The following is a 27,859-nucleotide window of genomic DNA, read 5'->3' as shown; positions in this document are numbered from 1 at the left end:
CACAATTTCTATGCTTCTGCAAAGACATTTATAGGATTCACAGGGACACTTACCATGTGCTCCTCTGCCCCTCACCACTTACCAATATCTCTCTTCACCTCTTAAAACGTTTTCAATAGTCTCTCACGGTGCACACTTCACTACCACATACAAAACTGCTTAGTGCTCATAAAATTGCAAAGGGCATTGCCCTAACAATTCCAATCATACTATTAAATGCAATTAATGAAATGAATGAGATAAAAGAAACAGTTCTCAGAATTCAGCCGAGGTGTATCTTGGGAAGAACGTCTACAAATACTTGAGGCCATGCATTTTAACAGGAGAGACTTGTTAAAAATTAAGGTGTTCTTAAAGCCAAGAATCTTGTGGATCCAAGAGGATCTGTACTAGAAATCTTTATGTATAACTGATCAGGCTTTTGTAAAGTGGTGCAGTTCATTAGACCTAGGAGATCGCCCTAGTGAGGCAGCAGGTTGGACAGACGGCATGGTTGACCAGCTGGTGTTTAAAACGATGATTTGAGGGTCATGTACATGTGAGCAGACCACAAACCCATGGCCTGCTGCTCCTGCCTTCCACCAACCCTTCCTCTTAAGGTGCAGGATGTTTTCCTGGGTATTCTACACTCTTTCTAGGCTGCCCTTGGTGGACGGTACAGATGAATTTCAACCTGATTCCAAAGCTTATGAAAAAAAAGAGTCTGGTGCTTCCAGGACCAGCCCTGCACAGAGCTGGTCTAGCCCAAAGGCTTACTACTTATTATAGAGCAATGCCCTGCACAGTTACCTGCTTACTACTGGCACTTGGTAGGGATGGTTCTTAACCTCTTCAGGATTTGGCCATCTCTCACTGGAAACAACACAGGATGGGAATTAGCTTTCCTCACAGCCTAAGCAGAAATGCAAATTAGATTGTTTTGTTTGGCTTAGGCGGTGTTTGAAAAAGCTTGGATTGAATGCTTTAAGATAGGCCACGCACACCTCGGTTCACCCCAGGCCCTCCACTTCCTGTTGTGTAGCCAGGGCCGGCCTCACCTGGCACACGGCGTGCCCCACCTGCTCACTCAGGCATCTGACCTCTGGTCTAGAAGCGAAGGTGCACCCTGTGGGGTCTTTCCTTAGCAGTTACTGAACACTGCTGTCTTCCCTTAGTATGATTAGCTAACCAGCAGGGAGTTTATTACTGAGTACCTACTGTGTGCCTGCAATGCCAGATGCTGGGGTCACAGAGGTTACTCCCTGCCTTCCAGAACCTTGTTCTCTAGTCCATGCCCTGGCCCGTCAGTGTTCTTTCTGCTAAAACACAGACCAAAATCCCAGCAAACTCTTCTTCAATCCTTACAAAGAAAATGACCACATCTTAACTCTTTTCTCTCCTCTCAGGGGGGTGGGTGTAGCTCAGTGGTAGAGCACATGCCTAGCATGCACCAGGTCCTGGGTTCAATTCCCAGGGCCTCCATTCAATAAATAAATAAACCTAATTACCAACCCCACCAAAAAAAAAATCACAATCAAACAAAAAAAGATACACACTTTACACCAAACATCAGTTTAAGCCCTGACATTATTCTGCAGGACTACAGAACCTTCAGAATCCACGTTTACAGTTCAGACAGACACGGGAGGGGGGAAACGACTGACATCCAGGAGACAATAGAAAAAGCAGAAAACAAAACACATATTCATACACTCACCCTTAAAAACAGGGGAAAACCAATTGGGAAACTTTCATTTTCTTCCTGGATGTCTATTTAAAAAAAAAAAAATCACATGTGATATGTGTGTCTATGGAAACCTTCGTTATCACAAAGATAGGGAGGTACCAAAGGCCGCCGTTGCCATGGAACGAGCAGTATTTGCTTTTTATTCTATTGCACAATATCTAATTACAGAGACCCTGATAAAATTATGCATTCCTCAGCACAAATTAAGGCCATTCTACGGGAGCCTTCATGCACATACTTTATTTGTCAAATTTCATTAAAACCCCAAATCAGGGATGACTTTGGGGTAAGCATTCTAACCAGACTCAGCCCCTTCCAAGATGTAAGTTCTCTTAAACCTGTATTTGGGGCTGCTGGAGTGTCCTGGGTGAAAGGTCAGCTCACTTCCTTTAATCTCCCACAAAAGCCTAGGTTGAAACCCTAAAGCCCCTTCTTCCGTTGGATGGATGCATAGAATACACATTTAAAAATCAGTCTCCTTGCTTCTTCTGGAAATACAATAATTTAATAGCAGGGAAGGCTGAGCCACTCTCTTGAAAAGATAACGTGTCACAAAATTCAGCTGCTGTTCCTTCCCCAGTAGTTCTCGCTTCTGCCCGTGTTCTTATTCTTTTACTACATATTTAGGTATCTATAAATAGGTGTAGTATTTTTTTAAGTAATACCCTATAAGCAGCACTTCAAAAATTATCCTTTAACTCAACATAATTCCATGGTGCATACATGTGTACATGAGTTTATGATTCATTTATTTTTATGGCTGTATAGTACTCTGTTGTACTGACCTTCCTTCCCGTCATTTGATGAATATTTATGTTGCTTCTAAATTTCTGCCAGCCCAACGTTGCAATGGACATCCTGGTACATGGCCTTTTGTCAGTACCTGTAAGGATTTCTCTTAGAGTCTTTAAGCTGGAGTATAGCTAAACTTAAGAGAATCCATTTCCAGATCCCTAACCTCCACATGGATTATTTGTTGAAACTGATCTTCTGAGAAGATGCCTGTAGTCCACCCATCTCACCAGTGTTCTTTCACCACTGTCTTTTCTCAGCTGCCTTCTCCCACTTCACTAGTTGCTTCATCCTGGGTGTAGAAACCTCCACAGCATCAAGGAAAGAGACAAGAGATAATATGAACTATTGCTGTAAGGAGCTACTCCTTTAATCAAGAACCACAGGTCCAGGCCGGAGCTTTGAGTTTCTCCCGGTTTCACACACATGCCTGTGAAGGGTGAAGCGCGGTGTTCAGCTGCTGTTAGGATGGTCTGAATTCAGACATACTGTACAGTGAAGTAGGGCGAGTTTTGACAGTTTTTGTTCACTGAAGGTGTAATGACCTCACCTCTTCCATCTCCTAACTTATTTTCAAAGAATACAGCTTTCCTGAGAGTCTTGTGCGGACAAAGCAAAGAGAGTGTCAGGAAGATGTGCTGATGGTGGCAGCACCTTATGTCCCCCTTGTGACAAATTCACTGAGAGGCTTGAAGCTCTGTGTTCTGCACATCTGTGTCTATGCTAGCTCCCTACCTCCTTTAGAACGAGAATGCACAGGGACACGGCTGTCCCAGGGACACGTACTCACACATCTGTTTAAATGAAAAACATGAAGTCAGACTTGTTCTATCAGAAAAACAACCCACTTGGGTTGTTTTGTTGGACAGTGAAGACTGGTTTTGCTAATTGTGTTATGCAGGGACGTTTCCATCATTTGAATGAGTTCAGTCTATTGCTTCAAGGTCTCGAGAAAAATATACTTAAGGCGTATAAGATAAAATTGTTTTCTAAAAAATATTCTTTTGGTAAAGATGGGCTGATGCAAACAACAGTTTGATTTCCCCCAGCTCTTTCCAAGTATATTTGGTTAAACAAGTCACCTCCAAGAGAAAAACACTAATGAGTGTCATTTGTGTGAAGTGCCTGTACCTTGTGTACAGTCATCCAGGGCCCTTCTTGCTTTGAGAACAAGCAAGAAAGACCTTGTTGGGCAATTTTCCTGCATCTCTGCTGAGGAATAGAAGCCTGGAGAAAACTTGATTGGCTCAGGTAGTATGATAACACACATTACTGTAGGTGAGTCACCAACGGTAGGAATGAACTAGAGAGTTTGATTTAAATAGCTCTTTTATTGCCACAGACTGAGAGTCTAACCACTTGCGAAGAAAGGGCATAGCCTCTCTTGGTAGTCGGTCTTCTCAGCACAATTCTGACATGTAACCTCAAACTGCATCCCTGGGTGACTAAACTGAGGTACTTCGGAGGCACTACAGAACATAGCTGTCTGCTTGGGTGATGTTGCCCTGAGGCAGGCACTTCAGCAGCCTTTGGCAGAAGAAGGGTCTTAAGCAGGAAGCCTTGTGCTGGTTCCACCACGACCAGCAGCAGGTCACTTCCCCTCCCTGGGCCTCAGTTTCTCCTTCAGTGAAATGAGGGGCTGGAGCACGTACTCTCCTGAAGTCCCCTCCCGCCATCTTGGCCTTGGCCATCACCTCCTCTTCAGTGTGACCACGAGGCCCAGGCTGGTGCTTCCTCCAGGACCCTTGGTCTGGCAATGAATCGCCATCATATCCTACCCCTGGACCAGGTAAATATGGCTGCCCTTCCTGGTGGAGTTTTAGATGGGTAACACACAGGGAGCCCTGCTGCGGCCCCCAGGGAACAGAGCCATGACCTCAGATACTTCACGGTATCCTGAGTTTGCCAGAAGGAAGCAGCCGCACTCTCCTTAATCCTTGTTGAGGGCTTCCTTTTACACAGTCCGGGCCTCCAAGCTGGGGTGGAGAAGAATTAAGCCTATCTCATGCCTTTTATGGATCGGTATTTACCTTGCCCCCTTATCAATATTTTTATGTTTTATTCTAGGCACCCTAAGACGGGAAAAAAAGCTAATAAGGGTACTTGTGGCAGATAATAAAAATAATCCTCGTCTGCTTTAAACACAGTATAGAGTCACATTCAGAGACTTTCTCAAAGGACTTCATCTGTTTAGAGAGGTAGAGTGGTCCCTGAGCAGAGAGACAGGAGCAGGATGTGGATGGACCTCTCCGTGTGTAACAGAGGAGCTAAGTGTGTGGGCTCCCAAGTCTGGCTGCCTTGGTTCAAATCTGGCCTCCACCACCTGCTGGCTGTGTGGCTGAGCTCAGTAAATTACTGAATCTCTCTGAGCCTCATTTTTCCCATCTGTCAATTGAAACAGCCTCCTAAGGTTCTTGTGAGAATCAAGTGAAATAAATAATGTCAACACACTCGGCCCAGCGTCTGGAGCATCATAAGGACTAAAATACCATTATTACTATACTTTTTTTTATCATGTCACCTTACAATTCAGACCCCCTAGAAAGTGATTCCATTGACTTATTTAGTAGGACAATCAAACAGATGAGCAGTCAAATCTGTCACTCGTGACAGCAACACACGCTAGGTTTCCTTTCCTCCTAGGACATTTTTTATTTCATCATAAAATGGAAAGCCAAATCAAATTTGCTCAGCTAATTTTGGCCTAAGAGGTATACTTGGGACCCTCAACATTTGCCTGACAGGTCAGGCTTATCAGTGCACACTTGTTAGTGTGAAAACCTCCTTTCCTATCGCTGCTGCTGCCACTTCTCTTATCCTGTCTTTCTTCTGGAACAAGTGGACTTGCAGGATACTCCACCTCCTGATTTGGCAAACACGCCTGTTCTGTGAGAGAGAGTTCCGCCCATGTGCACAACTGAGGGTCACAGACGTTGGCGGGTTTATCAGAGAAAGCCTTTCTTCTGCAGGTGCCGGGGCATGGAGAGCAGGGTCCCTGCGGGCTGTCCCCCTTCTAATGAGGACTGTCCCACCATTTCCTAACTGTGGCTCTTAGGGACACCAGAACAGATGCAAAAGGATGGTACTATATTTATCAACCCTTGGGGCAGACTGAGAAATATTCCTCGCTGGATGAGGAGCTGCATGAATTTTAGAACATGGGTGGAGGAGAGGCGGTAAGTTTTGTTTGATACAGGGCTATCTGAAATTCGATATCAGGATAAAATTGGTTTCAAAGAGAGGCTGAATTCCAGAGTCTTTAAGGAAGTTGGCCCAAAGGCACCCAGGAATATAGCAAACCTGTTTTGAGATTTGAATGCCCATTTTTTTGTGTGTAACAAATGTTGACCAATGGCGAAATGCTGAGTGCTAAGCTGGAATAGGCAAGGGAAAGGTTTTGTTAAAAAAAAAAGATTTTGTAAAATAAAACAAGGTTTTGTAAAATAAGTGAGTTAACATAATTTAAGAGAGAAGAGCTTGGCCTCTACAGACTGGGTTGAAATCCTAGCTCTGTCCCTTGCTACCCAAGTGACCTTGAGCGAGTTTCCAGAAGTGAATGTTGCTTCTCATCTCCCGTCTAGCCTCCAGGGTCAGTCCCTCACTTGTCTGGGCTCCTTCCAAGGCCCTGGAAGAGGCCCTAGGAATATATTCACGTGGTCAAATAGCTTGCACAATTTGTAAATACAAGACGTATTAACTGAAATCCATTAGGACTACCGTCTCTTTCTACTCTGACTCTCCCTTGTGTTGGGTGACACTGGAGTGGCCATGGGTATTTTGGGGATGCAGCTAAGGAAAAGCTGAGTTAGGGATGATTTACTTTGGATGTAGTGGGATATGTTTACATGTTACACAGTCATTGCCATGTTTGGGTAAGTCATTGCCAGCTGACCTGGGCTGGAAATGGCCAGCTCATCCCTGTTGGGACGTGAAGAGGCAGGGCCAGAGGTCATATTGTGATATGAACATGCCACTGGAGGTATGTGGGAGGTAAAGGAAAAAATGTTTGGAACCAGAACTAAGTCTGTGGGAAAAACATTCCAAACCTTACAGCTCCATACCTGGGAAAAAGTGAGAGATGTTTCCATTTGACAATGATCTTAAAAACTTACACGACATTACTAGTATGGAGCTATGAAGCAAAAAGAAGTTTAAAAACACCCTTGATGATTCTAAAAGGTTTGCTCAACCACATTAGAGGAAAGACTATCTTTCTATTCTCTCCGTAGAAAATATTATGAAATAATTATTATAAGAAGAAATGACCAAAGAATATGTAGCCAAAAATATAAAAAAAATTATAACTGGTTAATTTATAAAACTGAGTGATTTTTTTGGACTTTATGGTATTTATAGTATTTGCCTGCTCTTAAAATTTTGTTGTACTTTCTTTTCTAGACCTAAACAAACGTGAACTTTTATAACTGATTTTGAATTCAACCTCCCCTCATCAGGGTATCCCAAATTGTATGAGCTTCAGATCCCACAAAACTTGGATCTGGCCCAGGAGAGCTCATAGTTTCTTGTGAGGATGAACTGAGATGAGTTATAAAGTATATTATATGTGTATGTCGTATGTGTGTATATATGTATATTATATGTATGTGTATATAATATGTATGCATATGATGTCTGTTATATATAATACATGTGTATATTATATATAATATATACTTGTGGCAAGAGTGTGGAGGTTGAATTGAAAGGGACTGAGAATCAGGTCAGGGAGGCCAATTCTGAGTCTAAGCTAATGATCTAGACAAGGGAAGATGTGAATTGGGGTTTGGGTCCCTCTTGTCATGTGCAATGGATCCGTGACTCTGCTATGAGGCTAACCGTATTAATCTGTTACCGCTGAAGTTCAAAAATAACTGAATGTCGGCAATTTCTTATGGTTTAAATATCTGGAATATAAAAACTATTCAAACCAACAAGAGAAAAGTGCATTTTCCCTCCAGCAGCGCGTCACCTCTCTTTCCTCTCACAGGGTAGCTCCCAACATTTCATCTGGATTTCCTCAAGGTGCTCCACACTTGGTCTTAGAAACTTCTCCTGAGGTGGAAAGGGGGCTTCATTTGTATTTGTAAAATATTAATTCTTAAGCTTGGGCTGGGAAGAAGAATGTTCATTATATCACGTCCTATTTTTTTTAATTTTTGAAATTATCTGATCAAAATGTATATAACATAAGCATTTATTCCTTATTTTTAGGAATATCTTATTCATGTATTACTGTATTATTTAATTATTTTAGTTTGGCAGGGGCAGAGGAGGTAATTAAGTTTGTTTATTTTTAGAGGAGGGACTGGGGATTGAACCCAGGACCTCGTGCATGCTAAGCACGCACTCTACCACTGAGCTATACCCTCCACCCCACTATTCTTTATTTTTAAAGGGTACTCTCCTGAGTGATAAAATTAAGAGGTAGCAGAAACTTCTGAGTGGTCCACTATGGTGGAACGTTCATAATCTTAGGTTGGCCATGTTGAGTTGAAAGCCAAACCTTAGCAGATCCTAAATTTCCACAAGTAGAAAGGGTCGCATGTGAAAAAACCTCCTCCTGCCTCAGCAGGACGTCTTACAGGGTGCTGGCCAGCTAGGGGAGAAACGACATGGCTCCGAAGCCTGAGTCCAGAATGTCGTTGTTAAAAGTTAATGGTTACTGAGTATTGATAGCTTCAAGGAGAAGCCACATGGCAGGACAGATTAGCTCCAGTCCTTTGCCCAAGTACCCAGCCGGAAGGTGGATGGCAATCCTATTGTTACGAATATCTACGGATGACTGAATGAAATAATGAAATAAACAAAAAGATTTCTGAGTGCGTCACTGGGTGTGGCAAGTAGTAAACCCTTTTCAGGCTGATGAGTTTCATCTTTTGTAAGAGTCAATGTGAGTGAGGATGATGTATAATGGACCTACACATTGTTTCAGAGGAGCCCTCATGGATTTGATGGCGGTATGGTACATTTAACCTCTGAGTCCTAATAATGTTCTGCTTTCCAGATGCGCTCAAGGCCTGTATATTCTAGACCTGGAACGCATACATGGTATTATCTTTGGATATACAAATAAAAACCAATTCATTTTCCAAATGTTTAACTCATTCCGGAAGACACCACACACACACACACACACACACACACACACACACACACACACACATCGCAGCTAAATCAACAATGTTAGCAAAGCTCTTTTGGCTGATCAAATCAGGCTACATTAAGTTCAATAAAGGTGCTTGACTTATAAATCTACAAATAACCAGTTATTTTCCTAAGCAGCATTTTGATTTATCATCTGAAACAACATTTCCTGTTCTTTTGTAATGGCTTTTTGTAAATTTCCCCTTAAATAGAAGGAAGTAGTACATCTCTAGATAAAAATATCTCAATAAACTACAGTCTCTTGACTATAAATGGACCACATTTTCTTCCTGTGGTCCTGAAAATGATCACAGAACAGAAATGCTGACCAGAAACCTTTTTCTCCATGATATTTTTGAAGAAATCCCAGAGGCTGTATTTACAGACTTGACATCCTGAAAGCAGATCTGTACACAATACCAGAGATTAAACTATTGTCATTTACAGCAAACCATTTAGCAGCCTCTACTCCTGGAATATTTCAAGCCATTTTCAAAATCATCTCAAATCCACCAGTCTACTTCACCATCCTGGAAAGAGGAAAAGTTCTGGGCTTCTCACGCCCTACGAATACAGCCATACCTAAAGCTAAGCTTCAGGCTCCCCCAACCCTTGTCCCCTGGCAGCTCTGCTAATCTGACCTGGCTATGAAGGCTAGGAAGCTGGGGTTCCCTATCAGGCTGTTTACTTAACACATGTCACATCTAAAATAAGGATTGCTTTAGCTGAAAAAGCAAGTCATTTATAAGTGTGCATTTATAAGGGCAAAAGTCAAGGCAACTGTGCAAACCACTTGTCAACTTATTTAGAGGAAATTGTGTAATCAACTTAACATACCAGTTAGCCTTTACCTGCAAGGTCAAGCTCAGAGTTCCTGTATGTCACCACGCTGGCCTATTAATCACTCTGCAGGAAATTCCACATTTTTCTTTAGATTAAACTATAGAAAGTGGAGTGCGAACAGAAAGTAGTGAGGATTTCCTATTCGTTTCTTTGTTTCCTCTGACTTGGTTGATGTTTCATGATTTGAATTTTTTTTTTTGACTTGCATGCTACAGAATTTAAAATAGGTTCAAAACGATATATTTCAATACGCATCGCTAAAGGGTGTTTCATTGCACAAAGGTAAATCTAGGTATTTGATGGCTGGGTGCCAATTTACTGCCGTAGATTCCAAGTGGAGATAGAAAACATTGACGCTATTGAACAAGTAACAGACCTTTCATTCTAGAAAAAAAAAGATATAAGCTACTAAATTTAAAACCATTTCCCCTTCTTTTCATGCTGCCAAAAAAGTCCAGATATGTGGTTTTTGAAGACATCCTAATTTGAGGCATGATTCTCAAAAAAAGAGAATCACCTTGAAATACCTTAAAATTTTTTTTTACCTGAAAATGTCTTTATTCTGCCTTCATTTTAAAACAGTCTTATTAAGGTATAATTCACATACCATGCAATCTACCCATTGAAAGTGTAAAATTCAATGGTTTTTACTATATTCACCAAGTTGTACAACCACCATCAAAATCAAGTTTAGAATATTTTCATCACTCCAAAAAGAAACCCCATCCCCCTTAGCAGTCACTCTCCATTTCCCCCAATCCATCCTGCCCTAAGCAATCACTCATCTACTTTCTGTTTCTATAGATTTATTTATTCTGGACATTTCATACTAACAGATGCATGTAATACACCATCTTTTGTGTCTGGCTTCTTTCACTTCGCATGTTTTCAAGGTTCATCCAGGCTGTATTAGTACTTCATTCCTTTTTATGGCCAAAGAATATATTGCATTATATTTATCCATTCATCAGTTGATGGACATTGGGTTTGTTTCTACTTTTTGACTATTAAGAATAATGCTGCTCTGAACACACATGTGTAAGTTTTCATGTGAATGTATATTGTCATTCCTCTTGGATATATAGACCAGGAGTGGGAATGCTGGGTCATATGGGGGCCCCATGTTGAACATTTTAAGCAACCGTCCCAACCATTTGACAAAGTGGCTATACCATCGCACTTTCTCATAAGCAGCGTATGAGGGTTTTGATGTCTCCACATCGCCATCGATACTTGTTACTGTCTTTTTATTGTAGCCATCCTACAGGGTGTGAAGTGGGATCTCACCGTGATTCAAATATTTTTAAGAAAATGTTCTTAGGGGATTTCTGTATTGCTTCCCCCTGGCCAGTACTATGAATGCCAATCACTGTACGGTTGTGATGTCCTGTGCGGCAGACAAGATGGAAGGAAGTGACAGAAACAGACAAAATACACAAGCAGTCAGCTCAGAGACTTGGGATGGGAGGGTCTTATCTTGAATCTACAACGTTTCGAATTCCTAGACATTTAAAAACGTAAAATGACTGAACCACTCACAAAGGCCATTCAAAGCCACGACGTCTCTGGTCATTGTTTGGCATTTTCTATGCCCGATTTACTTCAGGAAAACAAGCTGGGTCTTAACCGCAATGTGTAATGTTTAAAATGATTAATTTTGCTTCTGAAGAACCATTTGTAGCTACTGTTCTATCTGAGTAGTTTCCACACTTATGTTTCCACTTTCTTGGGGGCCTGGACCTGGCGACCAGAAAGATAATCCTCCTTTGTGGACATTCCCACAGTCAATTCCACACACATCTGGATGGCAGTTCAATAGTCCACTGTTATTCAAACAATTTGTAATCGCACATACTGTGTGTCAGCTCACAAGCCAGGGTGTATGGCTTTTCAGTATTCCGTAGCACGCAGCACGCACAATTTACAAATAAAATAAAAATCTACAGCAAAGACAACGGCACATTCTTCATTGACTAGCTGAGTAAAAAGAGCGTCTCTGTTGAAAGACAAGACATCACTTGTTATTTTGACGGTAAATGAAAAGACGTACAGAGAACCATATTTCATCTGTTAAGTCCCTTAACATGGGAAAGTCCCGTATCTGTAGCACTGGAGAATCTGGGGCCATATGTTTCTTTAAGCTGGGCTTGAAGCAGAGATGGCCTAACAACCACCAGCAGCATGAAACGCAGCTGAGAAAATTCGACAGGCTGATCCCCCCTAAGTCATGGTCGACTGGGGAGAATGAGAAGGGCAGACATCTCAGCACGGTCAATTGTTTTTCTCATTACTTTCAGCTGAGAGGATGCTGGGGCGAGGGGAGGGAGGAGTCAAGTTCAACTCCCCAAGTGGCTGAGTGACAGTTTTGGAAACCAAGGGTTGATAAGGCCAGAGGAAGTGAAGTCGAGCCTGTCCTGAGAAGAAAGGACTGGGGACAGGGCTCTCCACACCCACAGCCACTGAGACCCCAGACAAGCCATTGAGATGACAAGGTGGCAGAAACAGCATGCCAACGACCGGTCATCGTGGGATAGGGAGGTGTTGGGAAAGGCAACATTCCACTGCCCTGCCTGAGTGGCGGCCTGGTGGCCCCTGCCCCCGAGGGGCTGCTGCATCACTGGGAATCCAGAGCCCGCTCAGAGCAAGTTCAGGCCTCACTGTGGGATCATTCAGCTCGGTCACTGCTTAATTCCAGAAGACTGAGGCTACCAGATGATAAAGCATTTCTTATCCATGAGGGCTTTCCCCCCATCCCGAGGGCTTCCCCACTGGCTTTTTGCCCAGTGTCATAACTCGACTCTAGGGCTCTGCTGAAAGCTTCTTGATAGAGGACAGCCCCAAGTCCAAGGTGAACGCGTCTTTGCCATCTTGTAAACTCAACAACCTTGTCAGAAAATAACCATTAAGATCCAGGTGGCTCATGAGAGGAAGAAACTGTCACTGTTTAATCAGGTTGGATTGGGGAAAAAAGATTCGTTTCACATTGAACTTCTCAGATCTTGATAACTCTCCACCCACAAAATAGTAATTCCTTTAATATTTCAGATACCTAGTCTTGTTTTCCTTAACATATCTGGCATTCGTTGAGGACCTATTACGTACATCTTGGAGACAGAAAGAAAAATGAAACACAATGCCTGCCCTCAAGGATCTCATGGGCTCAGAGGAGAGCCAGTCAGCACAGTAATTTACACCAGGAAAGGGGAGACAGACGGCAGTGAGGAGGCCCAGGGGGAAGAATGGTTTTCTGCCTGAGGTTTTGGGAGACCTCCAAAGAGAAGGTAAGATTAAAGCTGGGCCTTGCAAGGTGAGTGAGCTCTACCTAGATGAAGGGCCGTGCAGGCAGAGAGAACAGCTCGGATGCTCTGCCAGTGGCCACTCCGCTTTACACGTGGCCTGGCTGAGGCCCCTCCCGTAAGACAATGAATCAGCCTGGCTGGAAACCAGGTGAGGAATCTAAACTCCCTTCCTATCTCCATTCTCAGTATTCCACTCATCCTCGGAACTGGCAGGGGACACAAGTGGATTGTGGTGCAGTGACTAACCCAAACTTCATTAACAGACAGAACATTAATCTTGATCTCTGATCGTCTGCAGACTTGCAGGAGGGCCTACACAGCCAGGCCCAGATCTGCCTACGGGGGCTGGGGGTGGGGTGGGGTGGGCAGAGCGGCCTCCTCTGCTCCCTCCCTCACACCCGCTGGAAGGCAACAATGCCCTGGCTCACGTATCAGACCAACAATAAACAGGAAAAGCAAAAAGAACTGCAAGAGGAATGACTCAGCAACAGAAAATCATCAATTTATTTAAAAAAAAATTTTTTTTTGATCCCCAAAAGTATGTCCTGAAAGGAAAGGCAGCCACAGACAGCTTTAATTTGCCAGATCGCCGTAGGTCTCAGTGACCTTGACAGTCATCCTCACATGGATGGAGTGCTCTTGTTCTATTTTAGAGGTACCACTGCGTTTCACACACAGAGGCTTTGCCTTAAGATCACAGAGCTGGATTGAGACCTTACATGCCGGCCCTGCCACCCCCTGGGAATGCAGGCTCCTCGCTCACAATGTACCTAAAATACCACAGGCCCGTCCCAGGCATCCCAGGGAACAGAAGATGGGGGAGAGACTTTCGGAATTCAGCCTTATTATTTTGCTAGGAACATTTTCTTTCAGTTCATTTTAAAACATTTTTTAGTTATCTCCTTATGGGACAAAGTGAATAATCTAAATCTCATTGGAATTTCTCCTTTTAAAAAATAATTGTCAACGAATGAGCAGGCTTCTTCTTTGATCATTATAGAACCACAGAGCTTCAGGGTTTAGGAGCCCAGACAAGTCATCTAGAACCACAGCACATTTGATGCCTACATCCCCTGTGATAAGCATCCTTGCTAAGTAGTCAGGCACTGTATGTATAAGTACTTCCACCAACATCATCTCACTATTTATTTTCCATTCAGGGCAGCTCTCTCAGTGAGAAAGTGCTCTCATTTTAAGCTACATTGTGTATTTCAGTAATCTCCACCCACTGGTCCTAGGTCAAGCCTTTGGGGCCACAGAGACAGGTCTCATGATTTTTCTACAGAACAATCCCTGTGAAAGTTGAGGAAAATTCATTATGTAGTATTTCTCACCATCTCTTACCTCTGAATGCACCTCAGTTTGGAAAGAAGTCTCTAATTTTGGAATTTAGAAGAGGCTTTGGTTTCTTATCAAGGAATATGCTTTTAAAGTCATGCCCTTCCAAGCACTCAATTTCTGTCTTAACTCTGTTGCTTGTCCCAACCAACATAACTATCCCTTCATTCGTCCCTCTAATCTAGCCGTCCATCCATCTACTCACCCATCCGTCCATCTATCCATTCAGCTAAACACTCACTTATCCATCCATCCATCCATCCATCCATCCAACACCATATGTGAGGCACTATTCCAGGGACCAGTTAGAGCAGTGAACAAGATAAACAAGGTGCCTGTCCTTGTATAGCTGACAACCCAGTGGAGGCATTTCATAATAATTAAGTAAATAAATGAAGAAAGAGAATAAAGTATAAGATATTAGGTAAGGCGGACAGCGAAAGCATTTTTGAGGACTGACATTAAACTGAAACCTGAAGGAGAAGAAGGAGCCAGCCAATCTAGAGGATCTAGAGGAAGAACACTCCAGAACAGAACAGCAAGGGCAAAGACAGCCCAAGAGTGACTGTCAGTCAGTGGGGAAAGAACAGTAGGAGATGGAGTCTGAGAGGGATGAAAACATCAGAGTACACATGTCTGTGTGTCTATGTATTTTAAATCACCACTCAGAATGGAGTCATTTGTAAACTCGACTTTACCTGTTTGCAGCAGTAGCAAATCAAATTAGTTGATCCCTGTCTCTCTGGGGCCCATGAATAGGTTGCTTTTCTCCAGAATTTCAATTAAAAAGGTCTTGTAATACACCAGCAGAGTGCTACAGAGGAACTCGATGACCAGCCCGACAGAATATTAATTTCAATTCAACTGCAGGATTCCTGAGCAGTCAAGGAAGAACAGGGTATTTAAACCAAAAGCCAAGTCACATGAACTCAAGAACAGGCTTTGTGTGTTCTAACCAATTACACCTCCTCCTCTAGTTTTTAAAAGCTTTATTTATGAAGCCCATATTGAAAATTAAATGTTTATTACCATTTTTTGAAGGTGAGGTATAGAACTTGGCAGAGTATTGATTAATAACTTGTGGATGGCTGGTGTAAGGAAACCAGTTTTGAATCCAGCTGTAAACAATGCATCAGCAGAATGTTCCAACTATTTTGCAGGTTCAGAGCTTGCCAATTTGTAATTAGTTGCAGATTTTCAATTACTTCTCAGCAAACAAAATTGTTCTATTTGCATCAGTTTACTTGGCATTTAATTTAAAAAGAATCCAACTGATTATTCTTAGAGACAATGAATTTGGAGGGTTGGGATGAAATAGACACATTTTTGTGTAGCCCTGCATCTGTACTTTTGTTTTGAGAGATATCAGGGTACAGAACTTGGCCTAAATTCAATCAACCCCATCATACAACCTCAAAACACCTCCTGTGCAATTCATCAAAAAGAAGATTTTTGGCAATTGCATATAAAACTCATGAGATTTGTAATGAAGAACATAATCTGAGGAGGAAAAAAAAAGCAAAGTTGCATTTTCTGCTAATTGAAACTGGTAAACTACTGTAACTTGGAATTCAATAGAAGGTCATAATTATTACAATTTTAAATGTTTGTCCTTGTCACTTTGCATCAGATTGGTTCTCCAAGACTTAGGGCTCCTTATGTACCCATAATTTTTTCTTTGGAGAAGAATATTAAAATCATTCAACACAACATTTTTTGAGGATCTACATAGCAGGTGGTGCTAGAGAAACTACAAAGTGAGTAAGAGAAGATTACCCCCCTCCAGGAGATCAGAGTTTAGCGGGAAAGGACAGAGCTTTACCAAGAACCCTTATTAGAGACTGACTGTGGTAAGTATTATAAGTAAAAGGCGTAAGATTAGAAAGAAAGGAGGAACTCTTCCTACTTGCAGATCAGGGAAGGTGAGAAGGTAAAATGCAACAGATTGAGAAGGAGGACTGGATTCCTGCAGTAGGGGAAGAGGAACATATTCTAGGGAGAGACAGAAAGGTCTGGAAGAGCAAGTGTATATCGTGGTCAGAGACCTGCGAGCAGTCTAATGTGGTTGGAGAGGCGTGGTGTATCAGGCAGGGATGGGAATGAGGGCAGAGGGAGGAGAGGAACAGATTGCGGACAGCTGGGCAGTCACGGGAAGGTGGGGAGCAGCCAGTGAAGAGTGCCGAGTGGGGCAGTGACAGTATCAGGCGGATCCGTGCTTAAGAAAGACCAGCTGGGGAGTGAATGGTATCTGAAAAGGGGCAGGAGCAGTAAGAGCATACGTGAGAACTGATTTGATGTGGAATCTTCAGAACCTACAGAACACGGAGACTATAGGAGCGAGAGAGGAGGATGGGTCCAAGCTGATTCCCCAGCTTCCTTAGATGGTCACGCCATTATCCAAGATGGAGAACACAGGATGAATAATTTTGATGGAGTAAGAATGGTAAACACACACGTACACAAGCCCAGAAAATGCCACGGGAAAACACTACGGCTAACCTCAAAAACATTCTGCTAAATGAAAGAAACCAGTCATAAAAGATCACCTATTACGTGACTGTTTTTAGATGAAATATCCGGAGTAAGTAAATCCACAGAGACAGAGGCTGAAGGGGATGGGGAGTGACCACTTAATGCGTACAGGGACTTCTTTTTGGGTGATGAAAATGTTTGGAACTAGACAGAGGTGATGGTTGCACAGTGCTGTCAGTGTGCTAAATGACACTGAATGATGCTCGTTAAAATGGTTAATTTTATGTTATGGGAATTCTCCCTCAATTGTAAGAAGGATAAAAGGAAAAACAAATAAAACAACAAAACCCAAGAGAACAGCGTGGCAATCCATGTAACCGTATATTCCAGTCATACATGCCCCAAATCTCCTCTAAAACTCAAAGGACAGGAACACAGAAAGAGCAGGAGGGCAGGTGAGTGTCCACTGAGTGAAAGTAATGGTCTCTTTGGTTTCCAGTGGTCTCTTTGGTTTTCCTACCTGTTGTGATGCACATTTTCCTTGGAAGGCCTAGGCTGCTGGCCTGGGGAATGTTTAACTTGCAAGAAGCTCATTCCTCGTTGGTATAGCCTCTACTTGGAGACCATCCGCCTTTACTATGTCAAACTCTGGCTGAACTGGTAATGTGAGTAGTCAATCTGTCATGTGGGAGACATATTTGAGGGAGGGGGAGGAAGCAGAGCTCATCGAGAGAGGAGCATGTAGGTCAGGAAACAGTAAGAAAAGCTTTCTGGCATTCACATTGGTCATCAGTAGCCCTGGGGGAATAAAGGGCTCCCTGATGCTCAGTGCATCATCAGGAAGATTAATTAACATTTGTAAAGGCCACACACAATGTGAAAGGCCCAGTAATGGATCTCCAAAAGCTGCAGTCCTTGTTTTCCAGAAGGGTCATGAAACAAGGAGTGGAAAATATCCCCTAGAAGACAGAGCTGGATGACCTCGGCCGCAAAGAACACTGCGAAGAAACGACCGGGCTTGTCTGGGATTCTCTTCATTCTCAAGTTGAATCTGATCTGACAGATGTGGTGAGTAATTAAACCCTTGTCCATTCATCGTCTGAATGCTTGCACTGCGCAGAGAATGGGGCAGGAATAATGAGAGGCACAGCCCCTCTGGGACTATTCAGGAGTGCTCAAATTTGCATGGTCACATGAACCCAAAGGAAGTGGATTATGCTGGCCGGGCCAGGAAGTGGAGACCGCCAGAGCTTTGTGATTTGCATAAATCATAGGGCTGGAAGGCAGCAGGGCTTAAGGGCTCTCAAAGAAAGCCAGGTGGGGCTGCCCTTCCTCGAATTCAGTACATTTTTGTAGCTAGATACCTACTCACAAAGGCTGTATAGGAAACTTAACGTGTGATGTCACTTGTTCAGAAGTCTCAACAATATGTACCATTAAATTTCCCCAAAACATGATTTTTACAAGCAAAGTTGCTTCACAGTCTTTTAATGAATGGGTTCTTTTAATCACCTTGAAAAAAAGGTGATTTGGTAAAGAGTAAAGCATTTTATTATGATTACCGCTGTCAAACAATTTCTAATTGTGTGACAAGGTGCTTAAATAAAGAATTGTTTATGGCTTTAAAAAACAGTTAATGCCTCTCAAAAAGGATTACTTTCTTTCTAAGTTTCAAATGAAGGCTACCAATTAATTAATCCATTTACATAAAAAAGCCTTGGATAGCTACCTGCAAAGATAAAGGATGAAATCTATCCTCTAAATGAAAAAAGAAAAACTGCTATAAATATGTGGTAATAAATATATAGAAGTACTGTACAAAAAGTAAACAGAAGCCATTAATTAAAAACTGAACTGTCAAAAATTTCATTTTATTCTCTGCAATATTAAAATACTGATGATGTCATATACTTTATTGAATAACTTTTCTTGAAATATGGCTTTCCACCTACACTGTTTTACTCAATTTTCTTATTGGAAGCCATGCAAAAGTTACATGAAGGTTTTAAATTGGATGTAAGTGTCCCTCAGTTTCTCTACCCGCCCCCCCACCATGTAGCTAACTTCACGTTATCTCCTGGATTCACAGCCATCAGTCAACTGAGTTTGGTTAAGGCATTCAAACTTTTGCTCGCGTCAGTTCTGAACGAGTCCTGCACTTGATACAAACAGTCATTATAAATCCAGAATGGAACAAAGAAGGCAGATATTTACTAGTGAAAAACTGAAGTCGCTTAATCACTTTAATGTATATAATCAAATGGAAATTATACATCACCCAGACTAATTATATATAATTTCTTGGCATTTGGTATAAACTATTCAGACTATATCAGGGGTGAAAAGATTCTTTTTCATAGCAGAATTGCCACTGTAAAACACATCTCATGTTAAATCTCATCTTTCTAGTATCTCTTCTCAAGTCTTTGCTGACTTAAGTTTGTTTCCCCCAGGGTTTTCCAAGCTGAGGTTGGGCTGCCGTTTTGCAGCTGGAATTAGTCTTTTCATGGCCACTTACTGGACTTGTTGACACAGTGGTTGTGTAGAATGCTGAGAAGAAAAGCAGAAAGGGAAAGAGCGAGAAAAGAGGGGAGACTGAAAAAGGTGAAAAGATAAAGGAAGAAGGAAAGAGAGAAGGGAGAACAGAAAGGAAAGGGAAAATGTGTTAAAAAAAAAAAATCCCAAAGGTACAGATTGTGATAAGTAGGAAGGAGAAATGCTAGGTCAGAGGCTGATAAGAGGTGAACTGCCAATGTCAACAGGTCACCAGTCACAGGGGCTCCATGTGTTGGTGGACTGGCAGGAAGTGACACCCAGGCATGCCGGCTCCACCTCAAACCTCAAGCTAAATGAATATAAAGGTACCTCTTACAGCTGCTCTTAGAACCGACAGGTTCAAGCCACAAGGTGACTCTCAATGGGCAAGGCCCAATCTCTGCTTTACAAAGGTGTGTGAGGGCAGGAATTGTCCATAAACTCCAAGAGAAGCATTCTCATGAGTAGAAATTTGAAAAAAAAAATTGAAGTTCTAGCAAAGTCTTTAAGGATGCAGAGAAATGAGGGGTCACAGAATGGAGGAAACCTATGGTTTATCGATGGCTGTCACCTCTCACTCTTAACAAGCCCATTTCCACCTTCAGAATAACCCAAATAGTTCGTGTGACCGTCTAAGCAGCTCAGTGCGATCTGTACCAACGGCTAGTCCTATTTTCACGCCATGCTGCCGAGAACTATGTCAATGAGACCCAGGTCCCAAGAAGTTAAACGACACGTCCCAGGCGACACTGCTGGGGAGAGAGGTCCTGACGTTGGGGCTCCTGGATTTGAGGTCATTATGCCCAACTCTTGGCCCTTGAACGTTCTGGGGAGTGTCAGGTGTGCTACCCACAAAGAGGTTTGGAGGAGCTCTCCAGAATCACAGCCAGATATGACCCTTGGCACTACCATCATAGCCCTGAGAAGGTACAAGCAGCGAACATTTCATAGGTAACACCAAGGGTGTCCAGTCCACGATCAGCCAACTTTCAAATGAAGTGTGGATCTGACTGTCTTAACTGCAATGTGTCCCCATCAATGACAACAGACCACACCACGGGGGGTGCTGTTCCTCCATCATCTGTGACTTGTGAGAGGGTATTTTTGTACAGATCCATTAGAAACGTTATCAGTTTGTGCTATTTTTCCTGTTATTTCTGTTGTGTATTTTGAAAATGCTCAATTTCACGGAAGGGAAGTCTTCCTAAGAGTCTATACAGAGACAGAACCTCTTCATCTCACAGAGTGTTAGTTTCTTCAGTTGTAAAACTGAGACAATTCCAGTCTTTGGGAATTAAAGATAAGCACATTGCTTGGCATAAAAAAAAAAAAGGCCCACAGTAAGTGGTAATTATCACAATCAATATCACAGAAAAAGAAGTGTACTAGGTGTTTAAGTCTACGAGAGCAGCTTTATTTTCATATTTTTCTTCCCAGAGGTTTAAACTGTTCAGGTCTGTTTGCATTCTTTTTGGTCTGTGCTGATATCAACACATTATTTAAAGAGTGTCAGAAAAGTTAATCCAAGAGAAACATACGCTTCAAGTCACTGACCTCTTTAAATGACACCTTTTTCATTAATTATTACCTTTCAGTGATAGTGCTGCGGCCAGTTCTCCTGCTGATGGCTTATGCGAGTTCAAGGATTAAAAATTGGTTTGACACCTTTCTAGCCAAGGAGCAAAGGAACCTCTCTTTTTAACTTTTAAGACGAAAGCAAAAACCAACCAACCAACAAACAGCCCCTAAAGGCCAATATGATCGTTAAGGCTGAGAAGTCCGACAGATCTAGTCCCCAGAACAGCTTGGCCACTTGTGAGAGACACGATCTGAGTAAGTTGCTTCCTTATTTATAAAACAAAATTACAAAAACACTTATCTCTTAGGGCTATTGCGAAGGTTTTTAAAAACCCACTAATATAAAAGGCTTAGCCCGTGTCTTGTACATGGAAGCACTCTACAAATGGTTACCATGATCATGCTTCTCTCAGCAACCGTAAAACGCCCATCCAGGAGTCAGGCCTGGGGCGGGGAGTATTTGTCAATAGATGTTGCTGGAGAACACTAGGGGTAGCCCAAGCCCCGTTTGCCCCCCGTTCTCCCCCTCTTTACATGTACACGGCGTGGTTCTATTTCTTCTCATCCATTTCAGGTAATTCACTTGTACTTGAAAATAGTGCCTAAGCTGAGCCCTTTTGTGATGCATGTGTTTTAAAAATGTGGCAGTAACACCTGGGGTTATCAGCCTTTTTATTTGTGGAGACAAAGGTCATATCAGACCTCAGCGACTGTGCATTTTCTGGACCCAATTACTAATGGACAAGCTCCTTTGTCCCCTTAGTGCCCCGTGTGTGGTAAGTGGAAGAATTTTTTTTTTCTGTCTTTCTTTTCACAAGATAGAGCAAACAGCCTGTGTTATTCAGAAAGGATGCTAAAAAGCAGAATTATTTCCAGAAATTTCTAGTTTACTTAACAGTTGTGGATAAACAGAAAGCAGCTGTCACTCTGCCACACAGACCCAAACACCATCTACTTCTGATTCCATCATCCCTGTGAGGCCTTCTCTATTTTTCTTCTTTTCTTGCTATTAGCGGGTAATATTTCTGATTCTACTCAATTAAAAAAAAAAAAACAGAAAAAGGAAGGAAGGAAGGAAGGAAGGAAGGAAGGAAGGAAGGAAGGAAGGAAGGAAATCTGTCCTAAGCAGGGACTGTCTTCACAAAATCCGGTAAGTTGTCCTGAGGTAAAATCCCCTCCTCTGGGCAGTGAGGCAGCTGGTGACTTGGAGCCCACACTGTCCCCTCAGCAGTCCGGCCGTGTCACAGATGTGCTGTGCAATGTCAGGGCGGCTGCAGAGTGGACCAAAGCATGCTGGGAGTGCGGAGTGGACACTCCGGGGGCCGGGGGCTGGGGGTTAAGGTGAGGGCGGGGGTGAGGGAGGGCAGGGTCTTACTTAGATTGGTTGGCCCTCAGGCTGCCAGGAGTCTTGAGAGCTTAAGGTGACCTTTCACAAGCCCAGTTTTTGAAGACAAGATTTTGGATTCCTTCAAAGAGTGGATTTTTACTAATCCTGGATCCTCAGGGAAGGTAGAAACAGATGATAGGAAGGGGAGAACTCGGCATAGAGTCACTACTGTATCTCTTTTTCTTTCATTTTATAAAATCTTACTCTGAAGATTAAATAATGTTCTTCCCATTATTAGTAGTGTCATCCTTGAGGCCACTCTCCTGCAGGGTGGTTTTTCTACCCTGAAAATGGACCACATTTGTTACTATGACTTGTTAATTCACATGGTTTATACATTGGAATACAAACCATCTGAAAGCTCACAACTGGCACAGTGAGGACCAGCTACTTAACGTCACTCTGTTCATCCCACATTCTAGGAGACACTCAGTGAAGAATGACTGCTCATAATTTATTTCCTAGCATATTTTCTTCATGTAAACCTCAGCTCCTTAGGGATTATGAGAATTTTTTTTCTACCAGGTACCATTAGGGAAAGAACGTGGCTTCCCTCTTTGGAGAGCATTTTGCTCTGTTCTGTCTTCTTTCAGCAAAGATTTACTGCATGCCTACTGTGTGCCTTGTTCTAGGTGAGCTTGATAGGGGTAGACCATGGAGGAAGATGGGTTCAGACGACCCAATCACAGGTTGAGCACAGGGATTATGTATGGGTCTCAGAGCTGTTGCTTCCCAGCCTATCTTAGATGAAGGACCAACTTTTGCCTGAGTGGTTCATTTCCAAACTGTTGATGAGTCCTAGTCACATGACGAGGATGCAGGTCCTGCCACAGCAACTTACCATGTGTACTCCACAGCACCCAAACTGGTTTATGTCTCCTTCAATGAGATCAGCCCACCGACCCTGTGCTTGGATGTCGTGGCAATGTCAAATCACTATAATCCTTTTAAATGCCTACTCTCAATTTCTACCCTTATGATGTCATAGGATAACAGCAAACAGTTCATGGACTGGCACCAGGAGTAGCTTTAGACCAAAGAATGAATAATGTTCAGTGAACCAATTTAAAGCCGGCACCCTGATTCCAGTTTTGGGCTTTTCTGTCCAGATTTCTACTCCACCTCCAAATCCTTGCCTCCAACAAGCCAGTGCAAATCAGCACCTATGCTGTGAAAACAAAGTCAACTCCAAGATAGTCTGAAGTCTCTGAAGACCATGAAATTATTTATAAAATTTTGTGCACATGTGCATTTTTCTACAGAGAAAGTCCCTAGTTTTCATCTCATGTTCAAATGGGCATGTGGCCTAAAAAACAGTTAAGACAAACTAACTTCTCAACATTTTTTTCATTACCCGGCAACTCCAGTTAAAAATTTCAATATGCGATCACCGAAGCTTCCCAGGAAAACACACACACCTGAGGGGACTGTTGGCTTTATGAAGCCTCCCCAGATCTGGTGACTGGGCTGACCATTTCCAGGTGTTTCAAAGCATTGTTGTTCCGAGCTAAGAAAGAGACTAGATGTGTTCTCCAAAGGCTTGGATAGCAACAAGAAGTTAACTCTCTTCAATAAAGAAAAATAAATTTTAAAAAGATAGCCTGTGAAAAAAAGGGTACAACTGTTCTTCAGCAGTAGCAGTAAGCATTCCCCATATTGTGTCTTAGAAGCTCAAAGATGAGTGAGGGCATCCAACTTAGAAGGGAAGGATGGACAGACTGAGAGAGGAGGTAGGGCCTGGTTGGGGGAGAGGTGAGCATGGGCTGTCGTAAGTGTGTGGGGTAGAGGGAGTATCCAGGTGGAAACAGATGACCATAAAAAGCAGGAATAATAAGATATCCAGGAAGGTGGGGTTACCGTTCCAACATGAACGTAGCCATTTTAGGAAGGAATCTACCCCTAGTGTCCAGACTGTGGTCTTTACATACATGGAAAGGACCCATGATTCCTTGTAGAAATAGTTGATTCCAGGTTTAGGCCGGGAGCCTGGAATACCTTATGCTGGCAGGAAAGACTAGGAGAATCATGTTAAAAGGTGACCAGACACAACTAGAGTGGGCTCCCATTGCCGAAAGAAGGGATAGTTGAGCGTCAGTAAGAGTAATGACTACCGTGGACTGATGCATATGAAACAGATAAAACCCCAAGTGTTTATAATAATATTCAGGAACAAACAAGCCTCACTGATTGCTTTTGGAGGTTGCTGGGGTAATTCAATACTCTAAAAATTGATAAATAAGTGGGAAGACATTTTTATGCTGCTTTTCTTGTATAAACTGTATTTCACAGCAACCAAATAGTTGATAATGATGTTCTTCTATGTAGAAAAATGGCTAGTGAATGCAGAAAGAATGGTGGAATTGAGAATCACCATTTTGTAACCTCTAATGGATATAGACAGTGATTAGGAAGTTGCTAAAACTATTAGGTTAACAGGTAGATAGACAACTTCATAATGGATGAATGAGGCTGACCATACCTGAACCTACTGATCAATCCTGACATTGATAAAAGTTGTTCTGCCTCCTGACATGATACAATCGAACGTGAATCCCATTAAATCTTTAGAGTCAACCACTAATTTACAGGAAGTATGGAAGAGTGAGGAACATGTCAAACAGCACAGTGAAGATGCTATAGGTCAAATGCATAACGTGGACTTTTCCCAGGACGGTGATCTGGTTTCTTCAACAAATAAATACAATAAAAACAGGAGGACAATCTGTGATAGATTAACAGAGGCTTAAGGTTGGGTCAGCCAAATGCAACAGGTGCATCTTGTTTGGATCCTGATTTAAACTGCCCAGTTGTTTGTGGACACTTATAAAACAATTAAAGAAAACTGAACTTGGACAGGGCACGCAATCATTATTAAATTTGTTAGGTATGATAAGGGTATTGTAGTTAGGTGTTTGAAAAGTCATGCTGTGAATACTAGAGCTACATACTAAAATATTTACAGTTAAAACCAGATATCTGGAATTTGCTCTAGGAAAACAGAGTAAAAAAAGAAAAGGGACAGAAAACAAGAATGGCTAAATGTTGGTAACTGTTAAAGTTGGGTGTTGGGACATGGGGGTTCACTACACTATTTTTTTCTGTCTAAATTTCTGTAATAAAGTTTTGTTTTGTTTAAGAGAAAGAATCTCACCGAAAATAAAGCAAGTTAAGACAGGCGAGCTGATAAAAAAGACATAACTCTTATCTATTGAATCTTTGAATTCATGCCCACACTTGCCCAAGCCCCGGGGCCTGAGGGAGAGCAAGCATAGGTCACACAAGGGAGTTCAGTCTCACTGGCCTCCGTAGGACGGGGTAATCAGATGCCTGGGAACTTATGGGGAGGGAGCAATTGTGCTGGGCCTGCAGTCCCCAGGAGAGGCTGGGACTGATTGGTGGGACAGGATCTACTCTTCCAGGATCTCCTCTGGAAGAGGCAAGGAAGAGGACTCCAGCCATAGTCGAGCATCCTCTTTAACCTCATTCCCAGAGCAAACCCAAAACAAGTACCAACGGAACCGGGCCATCTGGAATTCTGTAATGCGCCACTGGCAACGTGCCACGGCAAGCAAGTCTCAAAACTGTGGATGACTGGTGTAGTTAAAGGCCACACACATCTTTTCCCCAGTCTTCTGTCTATCCTCTTATATGTTATTAATGCATTTAAAGAACTGTAATAAATTTGGATTTGGAAGGGGTTTAGTCAAAGTAATAACACCATACTTGATACAAAAATGACCTATTGGGACCTGTAATACCTCCATGCCAGCTTTTTTCAATTAAATGACCACAACCAGCAAACAACTATTAACATGGGGACTGTGTGGGTTACAAAGATATGCAGTGTCTGCAATGGTGAGCCGCAAAATGCTTATAGGAGAAAAGGGGGGAAGAAAACCAGTTTCTCACATAAGTTCTTGAGACAAAGATGTTATTCAGCTGTACAATCCTTTGAGCTCCTCCTAGGAATATTCCACCAGTTTCCACAATTGCAGTTTGGAGGCTGTCTTGATGGAGACTGTGTGCTAAAGAAGCTGTAATATCCGTGAAATGCCCACACTTGTCCTTAACACCGGAGTCACAGATTCTGGCTACTGTACCCTCGGTGACTAGAGCCTCCTCAAATTATTCCTTCAACTGAAAACTAAATAGAAACTATGCCTAATTGTGTGCTTTACTTCTTCTCTGAGGCTATCCCCCACATTCAAATTGTATTTACTTTTTTGCATGATTAGCCACGGACGCTGGTTGATGGAGCCATTGCTTCCTATTGAATAGCAATCATGCTTTCTGAACCACAGGTCCCGTGGCTCAGCAGGGTGGGTGGCTGGAAACTGAGATTACCCTGAGGATTTGGGAGGTCAGCCTGCCAGAGAGAGTGCATGCCTTCCCCCAGTTACTCAACAGAACGCCAGCATCACCCTTCAGTCCAGGCCCCTGGCTGGCAGAGCTGTGGCTCGTTCTTCGTGCAGAATAAAGAGCTGGATGGAACTGCAGGGGATGACCTGGTTTAAGACTCAGCTCCTTGCAGAAAACTTGATGCAAAACATTCTACTTCATTGGAAAGTTCTGAATCTGAGGGAGGATGCTGATGCTAACATGGCTGAAAAGAACCCTTAGTTTTCAAGTAAGACCAGGTCTTGTTTATAGCCTTGTCTGGAGCGGACCGTTTTCTCAATAGGTGCTTAGCTCCTATCCCCAGGAGCATGGCTGCTACAGCTATGACTAACAAGACTAAAACAATGAAGATGATGATGATGATGATGATGATTGTGATGTCACACTATGTCGAGTTGTCCTTTTCTTTCGGGTCTTTATCACATAAGTAGCAGTATCATCTCCGTTTACAAATTAAGAACCTGAGGCACAGAGAAAGATTTAAAAAAACTTGCCCAAAATTACTAAATTAGTAAGTGGACAAAGCCAGGCTGTCTGGCTCAGAGCAGCAGCATGAACCACTGTGAGACACCGCCAATGACCATACTTGGGAATTTAGGCTCTGAACTGATAATGCAAATTCTAAAGGGTGACCCGAATTACAAAGCCAATGTCCAGAGTTTGCCCGGGCTTATGCCTACATTAGAGTAGGTCTCAACCTTGGTTTCATAGAAGAAGCATCTGGAGAGCTGTTTAAAAGTACAGAGACTGGGAACTCACCCCTGGAGATTTGGGTTCATTTGGTCCAGGGTGGGGCCTGGTCATCTGTGTTTTTAAAAAAGATCCCCAGGTGATTGGACCTGAGAACCATTGGGCAAGATGGACAAACATGCTTCTGAAGGGTTGTGCAAAAATAAAACATAAATTTGTCACTGCTGTATGTTTGTTCTTTCTCTGCAATAGTCACAGTATATTAAAGGCTCATATTTAAACTTACTTGATCATACATGCTGGAGAGAAACTCTCCTAAACTGTTGGTGGGGATGCAAATTGGTGCAGCCACTATGGAGAACAACACAGAGGTTCCTTAACAAACTAAATATAGACTTACTGTGTAACCCAGCAATCCCACTTCTGGGCATATAGCTGGAGAAAACTCATATTCGAAAATGTTCACAGCAGCACTATTTACAATAGCCAAGACAGAGAAACGACGTAAATGTCCTTCGACAGATGACTGGATAAAGAAAATGTGGTATATTCATACAATGGGATACCACTCAGCCATAAAAAAGAATAAAATAATGCCATTTGCAGCAACATGGATGGATTTAGAGATGATCATACTAACTGAAGTAAGTCAGTCAG

At 42.5% G+C, this 27,859-nt stretch overlaps 1 protein-coding gene across 4 annotated transcripts in view; it reads right to left on the bottom strand.

Moving 5' to 3' along the window:
* The window catches only part of VTI1A (vesicle transport through interaction with t-SNAREs 1A), a 345,054-nt gene that overhangs the window by 69,160 nt on the left and 248,035 nt on the right, over positions 1–27,859 (bottom strand). Inside the window, exon 8 of one of the 4 annotated variants that reach the window (XM_072971918.1) lies at positions 1,697–1,749. The exons of the other annotated variants lie outside the window; for them this stretch is intronic. Within the exon in view, the coding sequence (XP_072828019.1) occupies positions 1,731–1,749 (19 nt within the window). The 3' untranslated portion in view covers positions 1,697–1,730. The remainder of the gene's footprint in view (positions 1–1,696; positions 1,750–27,859) is intronic. 4 annotated transcript variants of the gene reach the window in all.

Source organism: Vicugna pacos, chromosome 11, assembly GCF_048564905.1.
Source record: "Vicugna pacos chromosome 11, VicPac4, whole genome shotgun sequence".
In the NCBI taxonomy this organism is placed as follows: Eukaryota; Metazoa; Chordata; class Mammalia; order Artiodactyla; family Camelidae; genus Vicugna; species Vicugna pacos.
The sequence above is the reverse complement of the archived record's forward strand: the minus strand, read 5'-3'. Positions and strand labels throughout refer to the sequence as shown.